General features: G+C 37.1%; 2 protein-coding genes across 10 annotated transcripts in view; one reads left to right on the top strand and one right to left on the bottom strand.

The window, feature by feature from the left end:
• Nucleotides 1–16,855, top strand: part of ZC3H12B (zinc finger CCCH-type containing 12B) — a 31,910-nt gene extending 15,055 nt beyond the window's left edge. For all 7 annotated transcript variants that reach the window (XM_068697035.1, XM_068697028.1, XM_068697033.1 and 4 more), the window contains exons 2-6: nucleotides 4,016–4,790; nucleotides 8,935–9,074; nucleotides 9,817–10,051; nucleotides 10,143–10,249; nucleotides 10,791–16,855. In XM_068697035.1, the coding sequence (XP_068553136.1) occupies nucleotides 4,180–4,790; nucleotides 8,935–9,074; nucleotides 9,817–10,051; nucleotides 10,143–10,249; nucleotides 10,791–12,211 (2,514 nt within the window). In that variant the 5' untranslated portion in view covers nucleotides 4,016–4,179 and the 3' untranslated portion in view covers nucleotides 12,212–16,855. The remainder of the gene's footprint in view (nucleotides 1–4,015; nucleotides 4,791–8,934; nucleotides 9,075–9,816; nucleotides 10,052–10,142; nucleotides 10,250–10,790) is intronic.
• The window catches only part of LAS1L (LAS1 like ribosome biogenesis factor), a 40,348-nt gene continuing 24,859 nt past the window's right edge, over nucleotides 8,185–23,673 (bottom strand). For 2 of the 3 annotated variants that reach the window (XM_068697040.1, XM_068697039.1), the window contains one exon: nucleotides 19,795–20,194. Coding sequence is in view for 2 of the 3 variants with exons in the window: in XM_068697039.1 (XP_068553140.1) it covers nucleotides 20,104–20,194 (91 nt within the window). In the remaining variant the exon portion in view is untranslated. Of the gene's footprint in view, nucleotides 8,302–11,923; nucleotides 11,970–19,794; nucleotides 20,195–23,673 lie in introns of those variants that run through there. The other variant, XM_068697038.1, reaches the window with a different exon arrangement.

Here is a 23,673-nt window from a genome sequence, read left to right as displayed (position 1 = left end):
CATGTGCAAGTCTGTGGATGCAGGGAAACAGTTAAGTTGCACAGACAAAGTGACTGGATAAGGACAGAGAGCCTGCTGTACCAGCTGACTGGTTTTGTAGGAGCTCTCTGAACAAAAGTGCGTAAGTTTGTAAACATGCACTCTGGAGACTGCTTCCCTCATTTTCTGGTAACGTGGCAGTTGATGCTAGAACAGGTTATCTAAACTATTTGAAAAAATTGCATGTTGTGAAAACAGCTTTGCGTGCTGGTTGTTCAAAGAAAATGAGAAAACCTTTTTGCTTTTCCTGAGGCTACAATGCCTACATACTTTTTTTTTTTTTTTTTTTTTTTTTTTTTTTCCCTGTGTGTTTATATTTTAAATTATTTTTGAATTCAGGATTACTTAGGTCTAACTATGATCTAACTGTTGACTTCTTGTTAAAATAGGAGCTTACTTTCAGGGAAGGAAAAATAAAATTTTTGATAAAGTGCTTATATGATGTTAAATAACAGAAAACTAAAGATATGTATATCTAACTGGGAGAATGCAACAAAATGGTGATATGTGCAGATAAGAGATACTGTTTTCCAGCTAAGAAAGAGGGAAAACAAACAAACAAACAAACATTTACAGTTGCCTTTTTAAAAAAAAAAAAAGTTGAAAAATCTAAATGTGGAATAAATAGTCATAAGTGATAGTGACAGTCCTAAGCAGATTATTTTTTGACTGGAAAAAAATCATGGTCTCTTTTAAAGTGGATCCAGTTGATTTAATTTCCAGTTGGGTGGGAACATATTTTGCTTGCAGCTTAAAGTGTTATCTAAGCACTTGTAAGAAAATGTAAATTTGGTCCTGTAAAAATTAGTTTAAGTGGATTATTGTATGTATATGTGCATCACAAAAAGGGCATGAATGAGTGAGAGTTGTTACATTTGTCACTATTTGGAGTAATTTTGAGATTGCTAATGGTCATCAGTCAAGCTAGCCACCTTTGTCACCCGTTTTCCTTAGTTACCTAAGAACCACCCAGGTATAGCTGAAAATCTTCAAATCTTCATCCAAGAAAATCTTCATTCTGACTGGTCTCTGCATGATATAAGAACTAGGCCTATATTTTCAGAAGGTGCTTTATTTATTTATTTTTTTTCTTCTTAACCTTTATTTTCATTTCACAGTTGATGATTGGAGTAATTCCCTCTTAACCACTTTACAAGGTCACCAGTGAATTGAATAAAATATAAAAGACTTTTTCCTCAAAGCAAACAAAGCACACAATCATAAAATTTTAATCTAAGATACTTGCCTATAATTGCTCATTAGTAAACACAGATTTTCTTTAATACCTCCTACCTTTCAGGTCTAAAATCACAACTAGAATGTCTGTAGGTAGATACGTGTTTTGAGACATTAGGTAGTGTCACTGGAAATGTTGGTTGAAGCTCATTGTATTCTGGGTAAATATATCCCATCTCTACCAGCGTGTAAATTTACCACAGCTAAGTGAAATGTATAACTGAAGAGCGTAAATTAGAGTGCAGTCTTGTAGATTTTTACTGCTTGGCCTGTTTATGGTAATTAAAAATTACCATGTAAGCATTCCATAGACAAATAATCTTTTTTCACCTTGAAACAGTTTTAAAGCCAATAAGGATCTGTCTTGGAAATGCTTTGACATTTTAGTGGGTTTGATCATCAAATTTTATCACTCTTCTAAAATTGTTTTTCTCTGAAATTTTCTCATAAGCAACAGAAAAACACCATTTAGTGTAGAGAAGTAGCGAAGGAGGAAAGCCTTTTGAGATGGGTGGTATATTAGGGGGCTGTGACTTTCAGCATCTTATCACCTAAAAGTGAAAGGATATTAAACTAAGGATGAATAATCTCTGCCTTATGTGCACGCTGCTGATTCTTTCATTTTCTTTGTGTCTTATAATGCTTTGTAAACTGTCCTCGTTTTTCAGCAAAAAGTAGAAACCATTTTTTCATTTGAAAATACCTTGTATGCAAGATATTTTTTTATATAGATATATATCTATCTCAGCAAATTAAAATGTTAGTGCATGTCAGCGTTTCCATTATTAGTCTCTTGATTTAAATGTCTAATGATTTTTGCTCTGTGGAACAATCTAAGATTCTGTTTTTAGGAAGAAAATCAAATAAATAATAAAATGAATAGTGTCAGAGGTTTTATTTTAGCCATGCTAGATGCACCTTTTCCCTTCCAATGCAGACTCCAGTACTTGTTTTCATACCTTAGGTTTAGCAATGCTGTACAGCACAGTAACTCCTTTGACGTACATTAACAGAGTATTTCTCCTGTTGCTTTCTGTTTTGGTAGACTGCAGTAACTAAGTAAGAGCCACTTTGGTCTCTTGGGAAGATGGGAATGAGATTTTTTAAAAGCTTTTGAATACAAGTGTATTTGGTAACATCTTGCATATAAATGATTCACATGCTTGTTTGAGTACTTTTTGGAGGAAAGCTTCGTTGTCTTAATGCTAGCTTAAATCCTGAAGGAGTGGAAGAGATGTGAGAGGAAACTAAAAAAGTGCATGACAGAGATGTAAATTTATTCTTAGTTACATCAGTGAGGTGCATTATTAGAGGAGGACATCTTTGGCTGATCTGTGTTCCAGTGCCGAAGTCATGCTTATTTTGTATCACAAAAATTATCATTACAATCCTGGGAAAGACCTTTTAATGTGTCCACAGCTTACATTTACAGAATTCTGCAGAACACAAAGAAGTATATTTGAAAACTGAGGTCAGTACTACGGTTTCATTTGTGATTGCTGTTTAAATGCAGGATCATGTTCCTCATGCTTCTTCAGACTACATATTTGCTGACAGAAGTCTCTACTACAGGTGTAGCTTTAAAACAGTTCATGCTCTTTTGAGACTTGGGTACCTCTTCATTTTCTCTTTCACTCTTTCTTATTTTTGTCTGTAGCTACCTAAGGAGATTACTTTAACAGAAGCAAAATGTATTAAAATGAGGAACCGGATTTAAAATAAATGCCTTCATCATGACAATTAAATCATTATTTTTCATTACTCACACCAAATTCTGTTTTCTCAGTCTGCTGTTTTACAAAGAGGAGTGGGGCTTGCAACTGTCTGAAAGAAGGCATCGTGTTAATTACTTTCATCAGCTTGTCAATGTTGCTGGTTGAAGCTGAAATCCCTTTTACGCCTTTAGTGCTAATTTATTAATTCCTTTTATTATTTCATGTTTCTCCATCAGTTTTCTCCAGCTACCTGTATTTATCTATAGGTCTGAGACGACCCTTTTCTCTAAAACATGTTTTGCAATTCTTTTTAAAAAAATATTTTTCAAAGTCTCCATGACGTCAGTTCAGCACTTCGTAAGTCACCTTGACCTTCTACTTTTGCAGACCTATCAACAGGATTCCTTGAACATTTTTTCCTCTGGTATAAGACAAGAATTACAAGCATGTATCCTGACTTTTTGACAAAATGTAGTACCCATCCTTGATTTTGGAATTTTCAGTGTAGTAGGTACAGTAAACAAAAAATGCAAGATTATTGTTGCGTAGAACCTTTTTGCATGTTTGTATTTACCTTTGCATGTCTAGCAGCCAGTTTACACTAAACTTACGAAAGTTTGGCTTATCAACTCTGATTGTAAAACCTTACTGAAAGAGACTGAAATGGCTTATGGTAGAACTTATGCGTACTGGAACACCACACAATTGTTGCTGAAGTGTACAAACTGTTTCTGCAGTAGAAGGCTGTAAAGACAGCTTTCTAGTGAAAGTCATGGGTCACCCTTTTCCTTTTTTTTTCTGTAAATATTAATAAGATACTCCTGTAATTACAGCTATAATTAATACTGAGGAAAATAAATTTTTCATGTGTAAAGAGACAACAAAATTATGTGCTTTATATGATCAATCTTCATGTGGAAATCTGAATGACTAGGGACCTCTATTGACTTGTAAACAAAGTTAGCATAGTAAAGTATTTTGCAGAATTCGATGAAAGCTAATTTTTATCTTTTTATTTTTTAAAGGAACTTCATGTTGGCGTTGTTTATGCCAGAACATAGTAAGCAAGGCATAGCTCCAGACTTGTGTAAACTTTTATCTAGCCAACACGATGCAATTGAGTATGAATTCCAGGTTGCTCTGGAAATGAAAGAGAAGTTCTGAGCTCTCTGGCTGGAAGCTGAACGTGATGACGGCCTGGTCCATGGTAGGGAAGCTGAAAATGGAGAAGAGGCACTCCAGAGAAGACAGAAACGTGGAACAAGATGCTGGGGAATGCAGTGCTGAATCCGAGGAATGGACGAGTTCAGAAAGTGAACCTGAGCAACCATACTTCAGAAGCAGCTGTAGCAATATTCAGTGGAGAGAAAAGGAGGTTTCCACTAAACCACATCGGCCACTCTGTCGCTCCCCTTGTTTGGATCGCCCAAGTTTTTCACAGAGCAGTATCACACAAGACCTGAAGCTAGACGAATGCAAAACGAGTTTGGACAAGGAATACCAAGCTAAAATGGATTTTGCTTTAAAACTTGGGTATGCAGGAGATCAGATCCAGGCTGTACTGAATAAACTGGGAGCAGATGCGCTCATCAATGATGTTCTGGCTGAACTTGTGAGACTTGGCAACAAAAGTGAATCAGAAGGACAGAACAGTGCCAGCAGTACCACTAGTACTCTGGTGCCAAGAGGCCCTTGTCCAAAGGAAATAGCAAGCCCTGAATTGTCACTTGAAGATGAAGTTGTGGATAACAGTGATAACTTGAGGCCAATCGTCATTGATGGAAGCAATGTGGCTATGAGGTGGGTCTCCCTGTCACAACATTTGAAAAGAATAAATCACAAAAATATTTTTGAGCAGAATTGATATTGACTGTAAAGTCATTTTAAGTTGTATAGTATATTTACACTGAGAGCGAATCTTCCTTATGGAGTCTTTACTCCAGGCTTTTAAATATGATGTCACTCCTTTATATGCAATCCCTGTTCCCCCTACCCCCTCTTTAAACAAACTTCTCCCCTCAAATCTGTTGTTCCAGCAATTTAACTATGCTGTGCTTTTGAGTGGATGGGTTTAATTCCTTTTTAAGTCCTTGAACGATGTTGCAAATTATTCCTCTTTATTACCCAGAGGTAACTGAATAGGAGAGGAAAACCTTGTTCTTTCAAAAATGACATGTAGTATATGCTGATGATATGCAGTGGACTTCAGGGAAGTTGAACTATTGCTGATCAAGCTTGCTTGGAATTCAGGCCAATATAGCAGTGTCAGTACAGGGCTGTGCATGAGCTGAACATGCTGACTCACATAGCTATGGTGCTTGTAAATTCAGACACGTGTGGACACATGCACATGGCTGTTTGGGTAAACACTAGCTCAGGAGAGTTCTGTCCCATGGCACTTAGGAGCATGTCTGTAGAACGCACAGTTAGCTAGACAATGCTTTTGCTTTTCATTGAGGAAAGTATATTTTTCTATAAGGGAGTTGTTTAAACTGTCTGGTGATCAGTGGTATTAAGATTTTTGAGGTTCTTTTTTTATGAAGATGTCCTTTAGTATCAGCTTTTTGCTCTAAAAGAATTTGTGGTAAGATTCTTTTTCTATGTATTAAGAAAATTCAAATTTTTATAGGTGTATTGAGTTTTAATGGTGTAGTAGTTTTAAACTGAAAGAGTGTAGATGAAATACAAGGAAGAAATTCTTTACTTGGAGGGTGTTGAAGGCACAGGCACAGGCACTGGCACAGGCTGCCCAGAGAAGGTGTGGATGCCCCACCCCTGAAAGTGCTCAAGGCCAGGCTGGATGGGGCTTTAGGAAACCTAGTGTGATGGGAGGTGTCCCTGCCTGTGATAGGGGGGTGGTACTGGATGATCTTGAAGGTCCCTTCCAGCCCAAGCTGTTCTGTGATTCTGTGTCTCTCATTATGTACGCATTTGTCTTCCTGAGCAACTGTGGCATGTATTGAGGCCCTGCTCCCTTAGAAGTGGCTGAACATCACTTGCTGATGCAAATTTTTTTTTCCTTCTTTTGCTTCTGTGCTTCCTCTGCTTTTCTTTCATTAAACTTCTCCTGTCTCAAACCTGCATGGTTTTTATTCCTCCATCTCATTTTCTCTGTCCTGCTAAGGAGGGGGAGTGAGAGAGCAGCTATGTGGTACTTAGCTGCCTATCAGTATTAAACTACAACACCATCCAAAAGATGTCACTGTAAAGCAACATCACCAATACTGGTTTTCTTAACTTTTTTTTTTCTTTTTCTGTTTGTTTTTTTTTTCAGCCTCTGTACTGCTTGAATTACTCCTGACAGCAGCTAAAGAAAAGTGTGTGCATGTACTCTGATTGCATAGCTTAGCACTGGTACTCTGTTTCTGAAACAAAAGGCATATGAAAATTTACAAGAATATTAAATTCTGTAAAATCTGAAATGTACAACATCTAAAGAAAATTGTTTTAGTAACATTGTTGCTTTTGTACAAATTATTAATTTAAGTTGCAAGGATTTGGAAAATGCTGGTGAACCATAGGCCTTAGTTATACCATTGATATTAGATACCTGTCTGCCTTTAGTCTATTTCAGTGTTACTTTGTATGACATTTTGAGCCCAAGAAGAGCACATACCCTGCTACACTGGTAATCCGTGATTTTTTTCCAATAATAATAATGAGATTATTAAAGTAAAATTTGAGTGATTATCTAAAGAATAATACTAAAGAGAATTTCAATAACATGCAAATCTCTTAATTATGCAGCATTGCTCTGCAGGCTGAGAATACCTGAAAAGGGTAATATACTTCTTATGTTTATAAATAGTGCAGTCGTTGGTGATGTAAATGGCAACCTTGCCGTGAAGGTAAATTATATATATTGTATATGAAAGGTGTCTAGAAAGAACCATTTCCAGTATAGGAATTTTCTTGCCCAGTTTTGGGGGCAGCTTAGAACAGGATGGTACAGCAACTGGATGCCACTTTGTGTACAGCCAGTGCCAACTGCTTTAAGTAGTGGGAGGCATTCATGGCATTGTATAGAGCCACAGAGCCTCCTTAATTACAGCCAACTGCTTGGACTACCCACATGCTGTGGGGCTGCTATAGAGGAGTCATCGCCTGTATTTCGCACTGCTAGCTAGGCCTCTGGTTATTTCTGGTGAGGGGTGTCATCACTGCACATGGCCCTTCCAGTGTTCTGGGAGCCTCCTGGGCCAGGCCATACAGCCTACTCTACTTTTACACTCTATTTTTTGGGCAAAGAAAACAGGCTTGATTCTAAATATGAAATCCAGACATAAGGCAATCTGTATGTCTTTCTTACCTGTGTAGAATAAGTAGAATCATAAAATATCCTAATCATAAAATGTGGAAGGAGCCCACAAGGACCATCGAGTCCAAACTCTGGGTTCCCAAAAGGACCACCCAAAAATCAGACCATGTGTCTTGAGAGTGTTGTCCACGTACTTCTTGAACTATGTCAGGCTTGGTGCAGTGACCACTGCCCTGGGGAGCCCGTTCCAGTGCCCAACCACCCTTGGTGCAGAACCCGCTCGAACACCCAGCCTGACCCTCCCCTATTCCACTGTCCCAGCCCCATGCTGGTCCCTTGGGTCCTGTTGCTAGCCCCAGAGAGCAGAGCTCAGTGCCTGCCCCTCCGCTCCCCTCGTGAGGCAGCTGAAGGTCACCATGAGGCCTACCCTCGGCCTGCTCTGCTCTGGGCTGAACAAACCAAAGGACCTCCTCAACTGCTCCTCATGCGTCTTGCTCTCTAGAGCCTTCACTACTTTTGTTGCACTCCTTTGAACAATCTTTTAGTTTTGTGTCCTTTATATTGTGGTGCCCAAATCTGGACACGGTACTTGAGGTGACACTGCACCAGCACAGAGTAGGGTGGGACAATCGCTTCCTTCGACGGGCTAGCAGTGCTCTGCTTGATGCACCCTAGGATGTGGTTGGCCCTCCTCGGAGGCCAAATACTAAGGATGTAATGCTTAATATATGTACTCATGTACATGTATTATTCAGGTATTCCTGAACTATTTCCCGAGAGGATTTACAATGAACTGAAGAATCAGGTTTTATGTTTAGCAAATCAAGACAGGTACACCTGTGAGTTAGACTGAATGAGATTCATAAATAAAATTTTAACTAGATTCCACCAAGCCTGTAAATATACTTTGTAAAATGAAGTGATGTAAAGCTACTTTAAAACCCCCTTTTCTCACTTAGTTGCAGTTTCAGAGACTCCAGTTTGTTTCAGAAAACAAATTATTGATTTTGGTGGGAAGAAAGGAAGGAGCTCCAACAACTTAATTATTTCTGTCTAAGAGAGAGAAATAAATCAATATATAAAGTAATGAAAAAAGCAGAATGTTTATTAAACTTTTGTAAACTTTTTTCTTTTTCACAGAATCACAGAATTTCTAGGTTGGAAGAGACCTCAAGATCATCGAGTCCAACCTCTGACCTAACGCTAACAGTCCCCACTAAACCATATCCCTAAGCTAGATTTTAAACATCTAGATTTTTTTTAATCTAGATGTTTAAAAGCAACTATATTACCCATGACAGCCAGCATGGTTAGTTTCTTTCTTTTCTATTATAACTATCTTTTTATGGTGCTACTTAAGGTAAGCTTAATTTGTTGGGGGAGGTAATAATTTTTCATTAGGTCACCTAATAGAATGAAAAAGCAGAAATTTCACCAGCAGAAAAAGCAGTCAAATGTCACCATTTCTAATGCCTGAGTATCAGCATTGTAATCTGATGATTAAATAGCTCTGGACAACTGTCATTTTCCAGCTGTATAAGCTGGTTTAATAAAAAGATTTACTTGTCTTTACAAATTCTGTTTCCTTTATATCCGTAGACCACAGCAGCTTTGAAAGGAGAAGAACAACAAAACCCAAAGTCAAATGTAACTTTTGTCTTTGCTGTTTCTCTGCATTTTTTTCAGCCATGGAAATAAAGAAGGATTTTCCTGTCGAGGAATTCAACTAGCTGTTGATTGGTTTCTGGAAAAAGGACATAAAGATATCACTGTGTTTGTACCTGCATGGAGAAAAGAACAGTCTCGACCTGATGCACCAATTACAGGTAATGGATCAAGATTCTCTTTGACCCCTTGGTTTAAATAAGTAAATGTGGTGTAGTAAAACAGAACTGCGTCATCCTTCTAACGGGTACTACATACTGGGTTGTGGACAATACTCAACTGGGTTGAGCCCCAACAACTCAATTGTTTGTTTGAAAATAAGACAATTTCACTGGTGAAGAACACATTTGGTATTTGCATCTGCAAAAAATGGTAGGTTTTGTAGTATTTATGGATCATGTCAATGCTGTTGAGTGAGGTATTCCTAATTTTTCCACTAGCAAACATTGTTTAGTATACAGGAACTGATTCTTAGTTGCTGGGCTAGTATAAAAATAAGCTGTATAAGGCCAGGGACTAATTTAATAGTGTTATCTTGAACACTGAAGAAGCAGAATGTGCTTTGACCTATAGACAGTACTTATATTTTATTCTAGGCTAACAAGAAAGATAGTTTAAGACAGTAACAACTGAATTCTTGACATGTATGTTTTCTCACTCTTTCTGAACATAGTTGTTTACAGAGGAGCAGAGCAGTTATGAAGGTTAAATGTTGAATATTTATCTATTGCTTTGAAAGCTCAGAAATAAAGTGGCATTCTCTTTTTTTTTTAAATGATAATGAGGACCATATATGCACATAGTTACAAAATACCACTTCAGAAAAGAGGAAGAGAAATAAAAGCTGCATTAAAAAAAAAAAAAAGACTTTAAAGAAGCTTCTTGACTAAACTTATTTTACAGATCAAGAAATCTTACGTAAATTGGAGAAAGAAAAAATTCTTGTTTTCACCCCATCTCGAAGAGTTCAAGGAAGAAGAGTAGTTTGCTATGATGACCGATTCATAGTAAAACTTGCTTTTGACTCAGATGGCATCATTGTATCAAATGACAACTATAGGGATCTTCAGAACGAAAAACCAGAATGGAAGAAGTTCATAGAGGAGCGACTGCTAATGTATTCTTTTGTGAATGACAAGTATGTTTTTTTTCTTCATAAGTTAGGCAAATTTGCCAATTCAGAATCCTTGTTAAAAGCTGAATTTCACATTTCATTTATTTTGCATCAGATTTATGCCTCCTGATGATCCTTTAGGACGTCATGGTCCAAGCCTTGAAAATTTCTTAAGGAAAAGGCCAGTTATTCCTGAACATAAAAAACAACCGTGTCCTTATGGTAAGTGCTTAAGTCAGATTGATTTGCTGTATTTGAAGGTAGGTGAAGCAAGCAATTAATTAACATAATCTCTTTACTTTAAAAAAAGAAACAACTTATTTTTCTTGTTGTCATCCAAGCACTGTATTTATTTTTTATACCTGTCATGCCAATATTAATAAAAACAATATAGCAGAAAATTAAGGCCAACCAGATATAGCTTGTGTATATCACAGCTTTTTGCTATTTTTTTTTCCTGTTTTTTATTCAATGAAGGAGATTCATAACCATACAGACCATGTTAGAGTGCTGTTTGTTTTGTATAGCATTGATTATGGTGTCAGTATTGAAATCATGAGCAGTAGAAAGAAAAGTTATGTGTCTTGCCCTTGACACAGTGATATACCTGGCTATAGGTAATAACAGAGTTTGATTACTTGTTTATATAATTATTCCTTACAGTTATAGTAAAGAAACATTACAAGTAAGAAACAGTTAAAGAGAAAGATAGTAGTATCAATTAACCTTTGGTTTATTTATCTTGCGAATACTTTTCTTACAGGTAAAAAGTGCACCTATGGGCACAAATGTAAATATTACCACCCAGAACGGGCAAACCAACCTCAAAGGTCAGTAGCGGATGAGCTTCGGATAAGTGCCAAATTATCTGCTGTGAAAACTATGAGTGAGGGAGCCTTGGCCAAATGTGGCACAGGGCCATCCAGCTCCAAAGGAGAGATCAGTTCTGAAGTGAAACGCATTGCCCCCAAACGCCAGTCAGATCCAAGCATTAGATCAGTAGCTGTGGAGCCTGAGGAAAAGTTAACAGTAGCCCGCAAGTCTGAGGCCAGCTCTGTCCCGTCTCTGGTTTCTGCATTAAGTGTACCAACGCTCCCTCCACCAAAAAGCCATGCAGCTGGTGCATTAAATACTCGTTCTGCAAGCAGTCCGGTGCCAGGTTCCTCACAGTTCACGCATCAGAAATCCTCACTGGAACACATGTCCAGTGTGCAATATCCTCCTATACTAGTCACCAATAGCCATGGCACCTCAGTTAGTTACACTGACCAGTATCCCAAATACGAATCGTTAGGGGACCATGGCTATTATTCCTTACTCAGTGATTTCTCCAACTTGAGCGTAAGTAGTATGCATAACACAGATTATTACGGGGCTGATACGGACCAGGGGATGTATTCTAGAAACTCAAGCCCCTGTCCTGACAATTGCTTAAGCCATACAAGTAATGATTCTTATTCCTCTTACAATGACTTGTATCTGGGTGTAGCAGATGCCAGTCCAGAAGACAATGTGAAGATCCATAGACTGCCATCGCAAAATCGTCTTCAGCCTTTTTCCCATGGTTACCATGAAGCCTTAAATAGAGTTCAGAGTTACGGAACTGAAGAGCCTAAGCAATCCCTTCGCAAACAGTCAGTTTCCCACTTAGGCCTGCATGCCCAGCATCCAGTTGTTGGAGCACGGTCCAGTTGTCCAGGAGAATACCCTGTGCCTCAAAATATTCATCCATCAACTGCACAACCAAGCCGTGCCTTGGTCATGACAAGAATGGACAGTATTTCTGACTCACGGCTTTATGAAAGTAATCCTGCACGGCAGAGAAGACCACCTCTCTGTCGAGAACAGCATGCTAGCTGGGATCCGTTACCATGTGCATCAGACTCTTACACTTACCACTCGTATCCATTGAGTAACAACCTCATGCAGCCGTGTTATGAACCTGTAATGGTAAGAAGCATGCCTGAGAAGATGGAGCAACTCTGGAGGAATCCATGGATTGGGATATGTGGTGAGCCACGGGAACCACATATCATTCCAGAACACCAGTATCAAACATACAAGAACCTCTGCAATATATTTCCACCAAGCATTGTCCTTTCTGTGATGGAAAAGAATCCCCACATGACAGATGCACAACAGCTGGCAGCTATGATTGTTGCCAAATTAAGAACAGGGCGTTAAATTACTTTAGCCTCTTTTGGATAAATGAAACTATACAGTGCATAGGAACTGGAATTAAAATGAAGACGGGAGTGGGCCAGTCTACTGTAAATATTTTCTAATAAGTTTAGTATATAGTCCTGTACACAGTAGCAATCATATATATAGATAGAGGCACTATATAAGAGTTGATTATATTGTAAATTTTAAGATTTTAAATATAGGGATTTTTAATAGTGTTTTACAGGAAATGCATACCTTGCTGCATGGATAGCTCATTAAGAACTACAATGTCACGTTCAGTGTCTCAAAGCTTTTAATACAAAATTATTGTTAGAAATTATATTGCATGTATTAGTGTACACTTTCAATTTGATTCTAAATACCTAATTGGCCTTTCAAAGCATGCTCTATACAGTCCCAGATGACTTTTAGGGTTTCAGCTTTGCCGTTTGACACTGCCTATTGGTACATCAAATAGCGGAAAAATAAACTTGAAAAAAATTACTCAATTTGTAGAAGGATAAACTGGTTGAATCGCTTTCAGCTTTTGAATGTCAGTATTGTTGGTACTTCTTAAATTTCAAAACTGTTCCCCTAGAGTTTATTGTCCAGTATGTTAGTTCAATCCAACAGAAGCCAAATACTTTATTAAATTAGGACCAAAAGATTAAGGAGTATGAAGGTGTGAGCACCATTCAGTAAACAAAAAGATGTTTAACTGTAGCTTCCCTCTTCAGAATTGCCTGTCAACTGTGCAGTGAACAGCTGCTGTTCTAGATGATTAGAGAAGACAAAAGAAAATTGTCAGTTTTATGTAAATTGGATTACTCAGACTCAAGCAACAGGAACTGAATGTTAACGTGGAAGCTCATCAGTAACTAAGCCCTTCTGGAGGCAAGGATGGTATTTGGATGAGACTAACATGCAAGATCTTGAGAAGGGAGTGTGAGAGGCTGTTTCCTGAAAAGAGATGCTACAGTTTGGGCTTGTAGCAAGGTTGGCCTCGTTTTGCTCTTCAGCTCCACGCAAAGGTGTGCATTTGCCTCATGATGGTTTCTAGAGTCCTGTTTCAACAGGTGAGATAATTCTGTGTGGCATTGCTTGTGCAACTGGTATTTTGCTCAGGGTGGGAACCTTTGTAGCTAAATGTCTCCAAAAGAGGCGTTTATTGTTTTTTAAGCTGCACTGACTGAACGCCCTTTTTTGAATCCATTGTATATTGCAACATTTTGAACCATTACTAACTCGATATGTCTCGAGCTAGGACTTGTTGACTTCTACTGTAGTTTTTTTCATGAAAGTTGAGAAGGCCTGGTTTTATGGCCTTTTGTTTCTTCATGAGAAGGTGTGACACTGCCTAAATGTTTCTTACTGTGAAACACACGGAACGTGAGGCTGCAGTCAGGGTTGTTTCTGGTGTTTTGATAATGGCTTGCATGCTGCTTTCTAGTTCTCTGTTTGTCTGAGGAACAAAACATTATTTCCTCCATTTGTGTTACTGTAATAATGGTTGGTTTGATTCACAGTATCTTGCAGGCTATTTATCATGTGTTCCTGTCAGGTCAAAAAAACCAACCAAACCAACAGCAAAGAAAACAATTAACATGTGCAATGACAATTAACATACGGATAATTGATAACTGTACCGTTTCACACATGATAAATATTCTTCCATTGGAACAGGTAACATATATAATGACTATGTCATTATGTATTTCAATTTAATTAACTTGCAGATGATTTTTGTATTTACACTTGATGTTTGAAAACAAGTAAGTTTTAATTAGTTGGTTAATGGGAAAAATAAGACTTTGGACACTTATAATAGTTGGAGAAGACAGAAAATTCTTGACCAATATTCAAATATGTTTCTTAGGAACCAGCATTTTCTGTTTTTAATTTGCAATTAATTCTTATTCTCTTCTCTTGCATGGTATAAGCAGCTGAGAGCAGTGCCTCAAATAACCAGAAATGACCTTTTGTTTGTTGATACAAATTGTATCTCTTTTTCTTGATTGTATAAAAACTGTTTTAAAAAAAAAAAAAAACACACCAAAAAAAACCCACAACCCATAAACCTCTAGATAAACTTCAGTATTACATATTCACCACAATGTTTGTGACACTGTGTGTCACAGGGAAGTAGCCCATGAGTAATTATGAATCTTTTTTATTTAAAATGGGCACTTGTAGTTTATAGACAAACAAGGACAACTTTTCAGAACCAGTTTAATATGTGCACAGAAACTGTGTGTACACCTCAAAGCATTACATGATTATCTTTAGTCTATTAAGCAGATACATTCTTGCACTAAACTTTATGTAAAAATCTTGCTGTTAGCTCATCTGCATGTGTTTAAAATGTAACAATATAATTGCTGTAGACACTGCTTTATTCTTAACAGATTCATTTATAAATTATTTAGGTTTAAAATGAAGTTTATTGTGCACTCACGTTTTCCATCTTGCATGGAATTAAATACTTGTATGTAGAAAAATGTTTGTTCCCTTTTTCTCCAATTATAAAGATAAGCTATCTTAAGAGGGTTTGGTAGGTGTTTTTGATGCTTTCAGATGTGGAAGCTTAAGCAGAAGTTACTGTATGAAGTTGTGGGTGGTTTCTGGAGAAACTCGTTTTTGTAGGACTTGTCTAGTTATTTTAATTTTCACTAACTTTGGTCTTACTGGTAAAAAGGAATTATTCTGAACAATGGGAATGCTATGCTACTGCAAACCCAGCATACAATTTCCCAAAGGCACTTCGAAGGCAAAATTGTCTTTTTCTAAGAAGCTATTCGCATCCATCCTGCGTAGAGTTATAGACTGGGCAGTGTAGCCTTGTGGAAATAATTTGCAAATCTTGTGCTTGTTTAGTCCTCCTTAGAGGTAATGAAACTTTTATATGTGACGTAGTCTTTCCTAATCAACTAGTTTAAGTGATAATTTTGCCATCCACATCTGTTCTGAGATATGTTTACAAGCCAATTCATAACACTGACACATTAATTAACCTTCAGTGCGTAAGCTTAGATTTCTTCTTACATGGAAGAGTTGATCTTATTAATACATGACCATAACTGTCTATATTGTAAATATAAGACTTTGTATAAATGCTCTTTTTGAGAGCATGGTATTTAAATGTTTTTAAAACTGTAAGAGAACAGTTCCAGAAACTATGTTTTAATAAAATCCATAGAATTAACAAAATTCTAGATGAGAAACTGGGAAAAAAAGAAAATGGAAAGGTGAAATCCTGGCCTGTTTCAATCAGCAAGAGTTAAGCAGTAGACTTTAGCAGGGCCAGGGCACACTTCAGGAGTTCTGAATTACTGATCTTTAATCTTTAGCTATATCACTTTCACATAATTTATCACTTAAGTTCACAATGTTAAATTCATGATTCAAAAATCAAATGCTTTATGAGATGTCAGCCTAAGTTATTTTATGTGTTTTTGTAAGAATTACATGTTAGTGATATATTCAGTTGTACATACAGTATATTTGACTAACGTTAGTCCTGTTGTTGTCTTATTGAGCTACAGTAGTGGGCTTTATTCATCTGTAGAATTAAACGTTATGGTTTAATTGTTGTAAAATTTTATAAATCTCTTTGGGTTGCTTTGGTTGACCCAAATATAATGTAAGTCTCAATGACAAAATGAGTGAAAAATGGGTGTTAAACCAGTTATGTGGTATTTCTAAAACACTGTAGTAAGTGTGCAATGCTCTAGCTGCAGCTGCATGTATTTCATTCACTAGCATGAGTCTGTTTATGTTCAGCTTTTTGTAAAAATGTTTTAAATTTTAAACACTTGAAAATAGTGGGCATATGGTTGCTTAGAACAAGCAGAAAAATTCTCCATAAAAAAGTAACAAAACACAAAAGCATCTATTTAGACAAGTCCTCCATACATACTTTTAAAGCCAATTTGCCTCAAACTCTGAATTATGGCATTTTGGAATTCTTAATGATAAAGCCAGAAAATGCAAACAATAAATCCATTCAAGTAAGTCTGTTTAAGAAAATACTTGGTGGCATATATGTATACATGTGACTTATACCAAACTAGAATCAGGAACATTTCAGAGGATATATTTTGACTACAGTAATTAAAAAAAAAATCCATTCTAAAAAAAAGAAGGGACAGACATAATTTCTGTGACACTTTGCTCCACAGAAATACTACTTTTTCTTGACTTGCCAAAGGTTTACCTGAAACACTACTAATACCGGACTCATATTAGTCAGATCATGAGACTTGAATAGTCAAATCTCATTATTATTACTATGGTAAGTGTTCAGCTTTAATACCCTTCTTATGTACCCCATAGCAGTCTGTGTGACAGAGCGCTATTAACTGTATTTCTTGCAATATTTCAACTAGAAAAATACAAGTGCACTGTTACTTAAATTACTCTCATGCCAGTGTTTGCTTAGCCTTTGAAGAGCCCTTATACAATATCTATGATTTTGGTCTTTGATATTTATGTAAACATATTGAAATTATTGAGAGGAATCCAAAAGAAATATAGGCTGTAACCTGTACCTCCCTGCTCTGTGTAAAAGGTTTGCACAACTATTGAATATATATGAAATACGTTATACTTTATATATATATATACATATAAACCTGCTTATTTAATAAAACTGAGAGCCACTGGTTTATTTGTTTCTAGCTTTTTATTTTTCAACCCTTTTTAGGAGAGAGCCCTGAAGAACTGTTTTGCCCAAAACAGTTGTCACAGTCCGTCCAAATTATTTCTCTTTTTTTGTAGATGATTTACAGGAAAAATACCCAGATTCTGAAATCATACATAATGCTTAGATTTTCTGTCTGCATTTGAATCTGTGTAGGAAAAGGACAAGAATAAAGGTATCCGCTTTACAGCGGAGGAGAGCCCTCTCCATACTATTTAGATCCCATTCTCTTGTCAATTTCTGTATTAAACAAATTTTCTTTGGCCATTTAAACACCTAATAATTTCCCTTACTGGGTGGCAGATGATACAATGTACAACTGCTTTCACTCAAAATTGCTTTAAATTGTTTGGTGAAAAAATTAAAGGAAGTGGATGGAAAATGATGTAAAATGATCTTTATCTGTATCTGAGTTTGCTTGAACATCTCACCATGTTTGTTCCCACAATGGCCAGCTAGCTGTAACCCTTTGTACTAGCAAAGTCAATTGGAGAGTGGCTGCCTTTAGGATTCACAAAACAAAATATTAAAGAATTGAAGAGCCAGGAATACGTTATCCTGTTTCCACTATTCCATCCAGTTACTTACACTGAAAACAAATTCAAAAGATGGCAAGGGACAAGAGGGGTCAGAGGTTGTGAATGTGGCAGTCCCAAGGCCCTAACTTCGTCCTTCAGCAATTCCTATTTTCTTGGTTTATCCTAGCAGTCTTCCATAGGAGATGGAACTTTACTTCCAATCCCTTCTGTAGCTTCCCTTTGGAGGTTTTACGTTTGTTTGGTGGTTTGTTTGTTTGTTTTTCACCAGACAATAAAAACCTGTCTGGAAAGGTTAATTTATAGGGAGAAGGCAGTCGCAAGCAAAGGAAAACAAAGTACTTCAGAAATACATAAACACCACCTTTCTTGTCCCCATTCAGAACATGTTTCTAGTAATGAAAATAAACAGCAGGCTGAAAAAGAAATTTTACTTAGAGCCTTTATCAAAGGAGGGAAAAAGTGACATATGGCACAGTATTTGCCAGCATCATACTTCGCTTTTCATACTGTTGTTTGCATTGACTTCTGAGTACCAAATACACTAACTGTTAAATTACTTGCTTTTTATGTCATTTGAACCGGTCAGCTTTAAATGTTAAGATTATCTATGCATTTTATTATGTGCTATTAATACTAATTTTGTCATTTAATTATTTAGGTTTTACACTATTGTTTCTTTATAGAAGTTGAAACATGTTTCTTTTCTCCAGCCATTCACGACTTCATTTTTTTTTCCATTGTTCTATGCCTGCTCCCCCACCTTTCCCATCAGTAACGCTGTTTAAAATTCATGCCATTACTACAGCTTCTCCTTAAGTCTTTATATATATATATATATATATATATATATATGTATATATATACACATATATATACACGTGTGTGTGTGTGTGTATATATATATATATATATATATAATCAGCTAGCAGTTTTGTTCTTTTCTACAATTATTCACAGCACTGGATTTAGCTATTTTGTTTGACTCTGCAATTAGATGAAACCCAGGACCTTTATTCTGTAATTCATTATGTGGGGGTGATGGCAGATAGAAAAGGCAGTAACTACAGCTGACAAAGAAACTATAATAGGACGTGACTTTACTGAGTAAACCTTTACCAAAGGGAAAAAAAGGTCACGTACAGCACAGTATTTGCCAGCACTGCACCTTCCTTTTTGAACTGTTATGATTGCACTGACACGTCTCAGAAGTACCAAACACAGTACTTTAAGAAATTTAATACTCCACTTTGTACAGTAATAAAAGCACAAATCCTTTTCACTGAATATTTCCTAAATAACCTTGAGGAACTACTGAGTAAAAGAAGTAACTTAAAATACTAAAAAGAGGAAGGGCTTACAGGAGAAATCCTCCATAACAGAAAAAGAAGTTTGCTTTCTTTTGCTTTGTGTGAAACCAGTACTGCTTGTTTTTAAAGAAAGAAATGTACGACATATCTTCCATTCTAAATAATTGTTGGCTGTCTGGTGGAAGACTAACTGGAGTAGGACAGGATGACAAAAAAAAAACAGGAAAGAAAAAATACATTATGGACACTTAGGAAAGCCTTTACTTGATAGCCAGCCCAAGGCATCCACGTATTTGCTGTTCTAAACTTGTAGTTCTATCTTGTCCAATATACTGCTAAAGTTGTATGTCCCTTTTTGTGTCTCTTTAAATGGATCATTAGGATATAATGAGAACAGTAATGCCAAGAAACTAAAATGATGCCATTTCACGACATTGCACTGACATTTTCCTACTTCTGTGTATTTTTTAAATACTGCCAATTACTAGACTGACTCAGAGAAAGGCTCTTTTTATCCTTTAGCAGATATAATCCAACAGATTATTACTGAGAAGTCTTGAAATAAAAATGCTTAAACTCTTAACATGTCGACAGGTTATTGTAGAAGCTTCTAAGTTCCAAGAACCTTTAATACAAGTAAAGAAAGCTGAATTTAGACAAATAGCTGTCCTTGCTCTCACCAACTTTCTAGCATGACAATCAAATCCATTTCTACAGTAATCATGATAGCTTCCAGCAAGGGCCAAAGTATTATTTATCAACCTCAGCAAAATCATGACCTCAAGAGCACCACTTGAAAAAACTTATGAGAAGAAAAAAGCTGAAGATGTTTATGCACTGAAGTGCATTCAGCCATGCTGTAATTCACTTGATTCCTGGAGCTTCATGTGAAATCCTTGCTAGATTAAAATTGTAACACAGTCTTATCCTGGCAAAATAATTCCAACTCATACACGACAATATTAGTGTCACTGAAAATGAAAGGGTTTAATAGTCTGGCCAGTAAGGACAGATGAAAAGGAAGAAGGAAAAAAAAAAAAAGGACAAAAAGAAAGGTTTGCCTTCAGTTGGTGACATTTATTAACCACAAAAAAAAAAAATTAAGGAATAGTGAGGGATTCTGAAGTATACTAACTATATTTCATAAACATCAGCTAGAGTTAGAAGCCCATGACAGTAATTAAGCAGACAATAGCTGCTATACATGGAACTTACTTTGATAAAACACTGATTTTACATGGTCAAAAGTAGTAAGTCCTCAAGAAAAAAAAAAATCCTGGAGTGGCTATTTCCATATCACCATTACTAGTTCCTCCGTGTCACTTATCTTGTGCAATGCTGAAAGCTGCAGAGCACTTTGCTGTCTTAGAAAAGCTGAAGGCCACTTTTTATTTTATGGAAGTCATTCTGGGTCCATAGCAATCCTCCTGTCACAGGAATATTCAATTCTGCAGAGCTGCAAGAGGATGAGAAATAAACCACATAAGCACTGAGCTAACTTAGAAGCTCACATCACCAAAGTAAATTTCTTAGCATGTTAAATTATTAAGAAGTTTTACTTCCAAACTAAAATGTTATTTCTCATTTTTAGCTCTGATCGTTTAACTGATGGAATGCCCTTAATTTTTAACCAGTTCCTTCACGAGAGGGAACAGTCTGAGGACCAACGGTACCAAAACACAAACCAATGGAAAGATTACCATCTGCTAACAATTGCAAGGGAGACATGACTCCAGAAATAACCAACCACACAACAATTCTTGTCTCATCTGTCCTTTGCAGCTAACAATACAAGGTAATCATGTGAAACTTTAATGCAGCAAGAAGTCAACATAAAAACAATCTGTTATAAATGTTACAAAGCTTGTATGTCTGCACACAGAAACAAGCCCTTCCTATGGCTTGACACAGAAGTCACAGAATCTAGAGCATTTAAAAAAAGTTTAAAGGAAGTTATTGTTTGGTCTCACTGGCGGCATGCTAAGTCATTTCTAACTGCAGAAAGTGGCTTATTCTCAAACAGACGTAAAATCCCTTTTCCTTGCAGAAGTTACCCAGTTAGGGATGAGTCCCCCATGACTCACTAACACAGCACACAAAGGAACAAATACTTTTTTTTTTTCTTTTTTCTCAGTGTTCTCAGACATAAGGCACCCTTAAGCTCAAGGTTCAAAGAGCAGTTGAAGAACACAGGTAAACCATTCCCTACCCAAAACTTTACTATGTGAAGAAACTTAAAAAACTACTGAGTTGTTAGGTAGGCCAGACTAGGGTTTAACACTTTAATTCATTTTTATGAGAATAGGAAGTTAAAAGCTATATTTTAAAAATAAGATGTTTATAAATGAGCCAGTTGAAACCTGCTATCTGACACTGTGAAGAAGAAAAAGGGAAAACCTGGTTGGCATCTGCGTGTTTTTCATGTACACTCAAGGAGAGTTCATGCAGTCCCAGCTACAACCTAGCATCCCCCAGGATATGAATATGTTACCTGTCTACTTTAAGGTCTTTACCCTTCAGCACATTATTTCCCTCTTTCACCCACCTGCTTATGCATCTCATTCTAAGGACAAAAATTCCAGCCGTTATCCACGACCATTGAACGATGAATGCCATTTCTGAAATGTCAGTGAAAATCTCGATACAATCCCTAAAGCAATTGCAGGTAGCAGCTCTACTCTCAGGAAACTCTGTCATGGCCAACTGCCACTTTGTCCCAGCTGTCACATAAAACTGACACTGGGAGTAAACAAAAGGCACATACGCTTACCACAAAAACAAAACGTCTACCTGAGGATTACAGCAGCTATTCAAAGCTTCTGAGGTTGCTGCAGCAAACCCTAAGGACAAACTTTGATAACAGCAAAGCACACACCAGAAAACCCACAGAAGAATACTTTGGGGACCAGGGAGGAAGGATTCTACAAGATTTCTACAAGATATTCCAAAGCATCTAAGCATCATAGGAACTTACGTCTCACGTTAAACCAGAACCATTTCTGTAAACAAGATGGAGATGTTTGGGAAATTTTATTTATACAGCAACTTAAAAGCTATACACTGAAAAACTCAATGCCTTTTCCAAATGATTGGTACTGGAATAACCGGAATATAGCAGAGGCTGCTGCTCAGAGCTCCTCAGGGACACACAATTTTTCCTTTAGTGTCAGAACACCTCCCTAGACACCCCCTCCACAGATGAAACACTGCCAGGGACCTTGTAAAAAAAAGTCAACACAGAAACATCACAGATACTGCACCCAGCAGTAATGATCTGATGTTCTTTCTCTGTCTGTTGGAAACTACCCAGAATTCAGCCTGCTAATGAGATAATTCTTCCTTCTTTGTGATGCTAACTGTTCATTACTCATGACTTCACTCATTCCCAGGACAGAGACTCTGGGGACAGACACTGACATAATTTGCTGCCTTAAATGTACTGCTCCATTCTCATCTGTTGACCTGGTGAATTAGGGCTGCAGCAAAAGGTCATGCTTCTACTACGTGACTTGTTCAGAGTCCTTTTTCCGTATTTTTCAGGAAACCCTTAATGCAGTTCATTACTTTGATTTGCCATAAGTCTGGGGAGCCAAAGAGAAAGTTAAAGATAGCCCTAGCTTTTACAAAGACTGTGTCCCATTGCCTATGTTGCAGATGCTTTATTCCAAGCATCTTATAGATATTTCCAAAGTACACCATCACATTTTTACAGTCTCTCATACCATACTGTGAGTATGATGACAACACTAAGCTTGTCAGAAAAGCTCTCTACAGACAGAGAAGTTGGAGACCACTACCAAGAATTAGCAAACAGCAAACACCCCTTCTGCAACATGCCATATATACCACTCATTTGAAGGGGAAGCTGAAAACTCATGTAGCTGCAAGGCAGTGAATGAAGTTTCCAAACAGAAGAATACATGAGAAGTAACCGAGAAACTCTGCTCCCCCTCTGCCTCTGGGCAAGTCAAGAAAACCTTCCGGATGATTTTGGCAAAAGGAGAAGCTACAATGGAAGAGAAATAAGAGGAATGAGCAAGTTAATGTTATAGCACTCCTGATAAAACTAAAGATTAGTTCCAGGCCCAGCTACAGAAACAGATCAGTTTTTCCTCATCCTTCTGAGCTTCTTCCTTTCCTGCCAGGTTGTGATCTGAGTACCAGAAACTCTGCTCCTTTTCACCTACACAGATGAATGGAGAAATGCTTACTATTTTTAGTCTGATATGTGCATTTTCATTTTCTACATGGTTATTTTCTAATCATAGAAGCTGCGTGACACTATACACTCACCACTAGTTCAAAAAGCAGCCAAACAGAAGCTGCATATGAGGACAAAACAAAAACCACCTTCTTGGCTGAGTATAGAAAAAGCTTTTGCAATTGCTCCTCTCAGCATCTTAGGTGACAGGGAAAGCAATTATTAATGGCACAGGGGAAAGCAATGCCTGCTTTGCTTATCTGAGTCTGTATAATGTAGCACTGAGATGTACATACCTAACTTGTAACACTTTGGTTTGCAATTAATATACACTGGGTTCTCACCATGACTAAATCATACTTCAAAAGGCAGTCCAGGCATCTTCCCCAAAAGAAATCTAGTGCAACTGATAAGGGAAGGAAATATTAATTGATCTACCTACAAAATAAACACCAAGAAAATGAAAAAGAAAAAAAAAAAAGGTCCTTCCAGCTGTCCATTTGCAGATCCCAAGAGGAATATTTTGGCATATGTGAGCAAGAATTTATAATGCAAATCAGGTCTGTCTGTTCCAGGAACAGAACTGTGTGCCTGGGCATGCATTTCTGTTCTGGCTACAGGCAGAGCATTCTCCAAGTCGAGGAAGGGTCCAAAGTCAAGTTGAAATTTATATACTTCAGCTAAGCCTTGAGGTCAGGAACCTCTTTAGAAATTTTCAACTGCCTGACAGTTTT

The sequence above is a fragment of the Anas acuta genome, chromosome 13 (assembly GCF_963932015.1).
Source record: "Anas acuta chromosome 13, bAnaAcu1.1, whole genome shotgun sequence".
In the NCBI taxonomy this organism is placed as follows: domain Eukaryota; kingdom Metazoa; phylum Chordata; class Aves; order Anseriformes; family Anatidae; genus Anas; species Anas acuta.
This window is presented reverse-complemented; position numbering and strand designations above follow the sequence as displayed.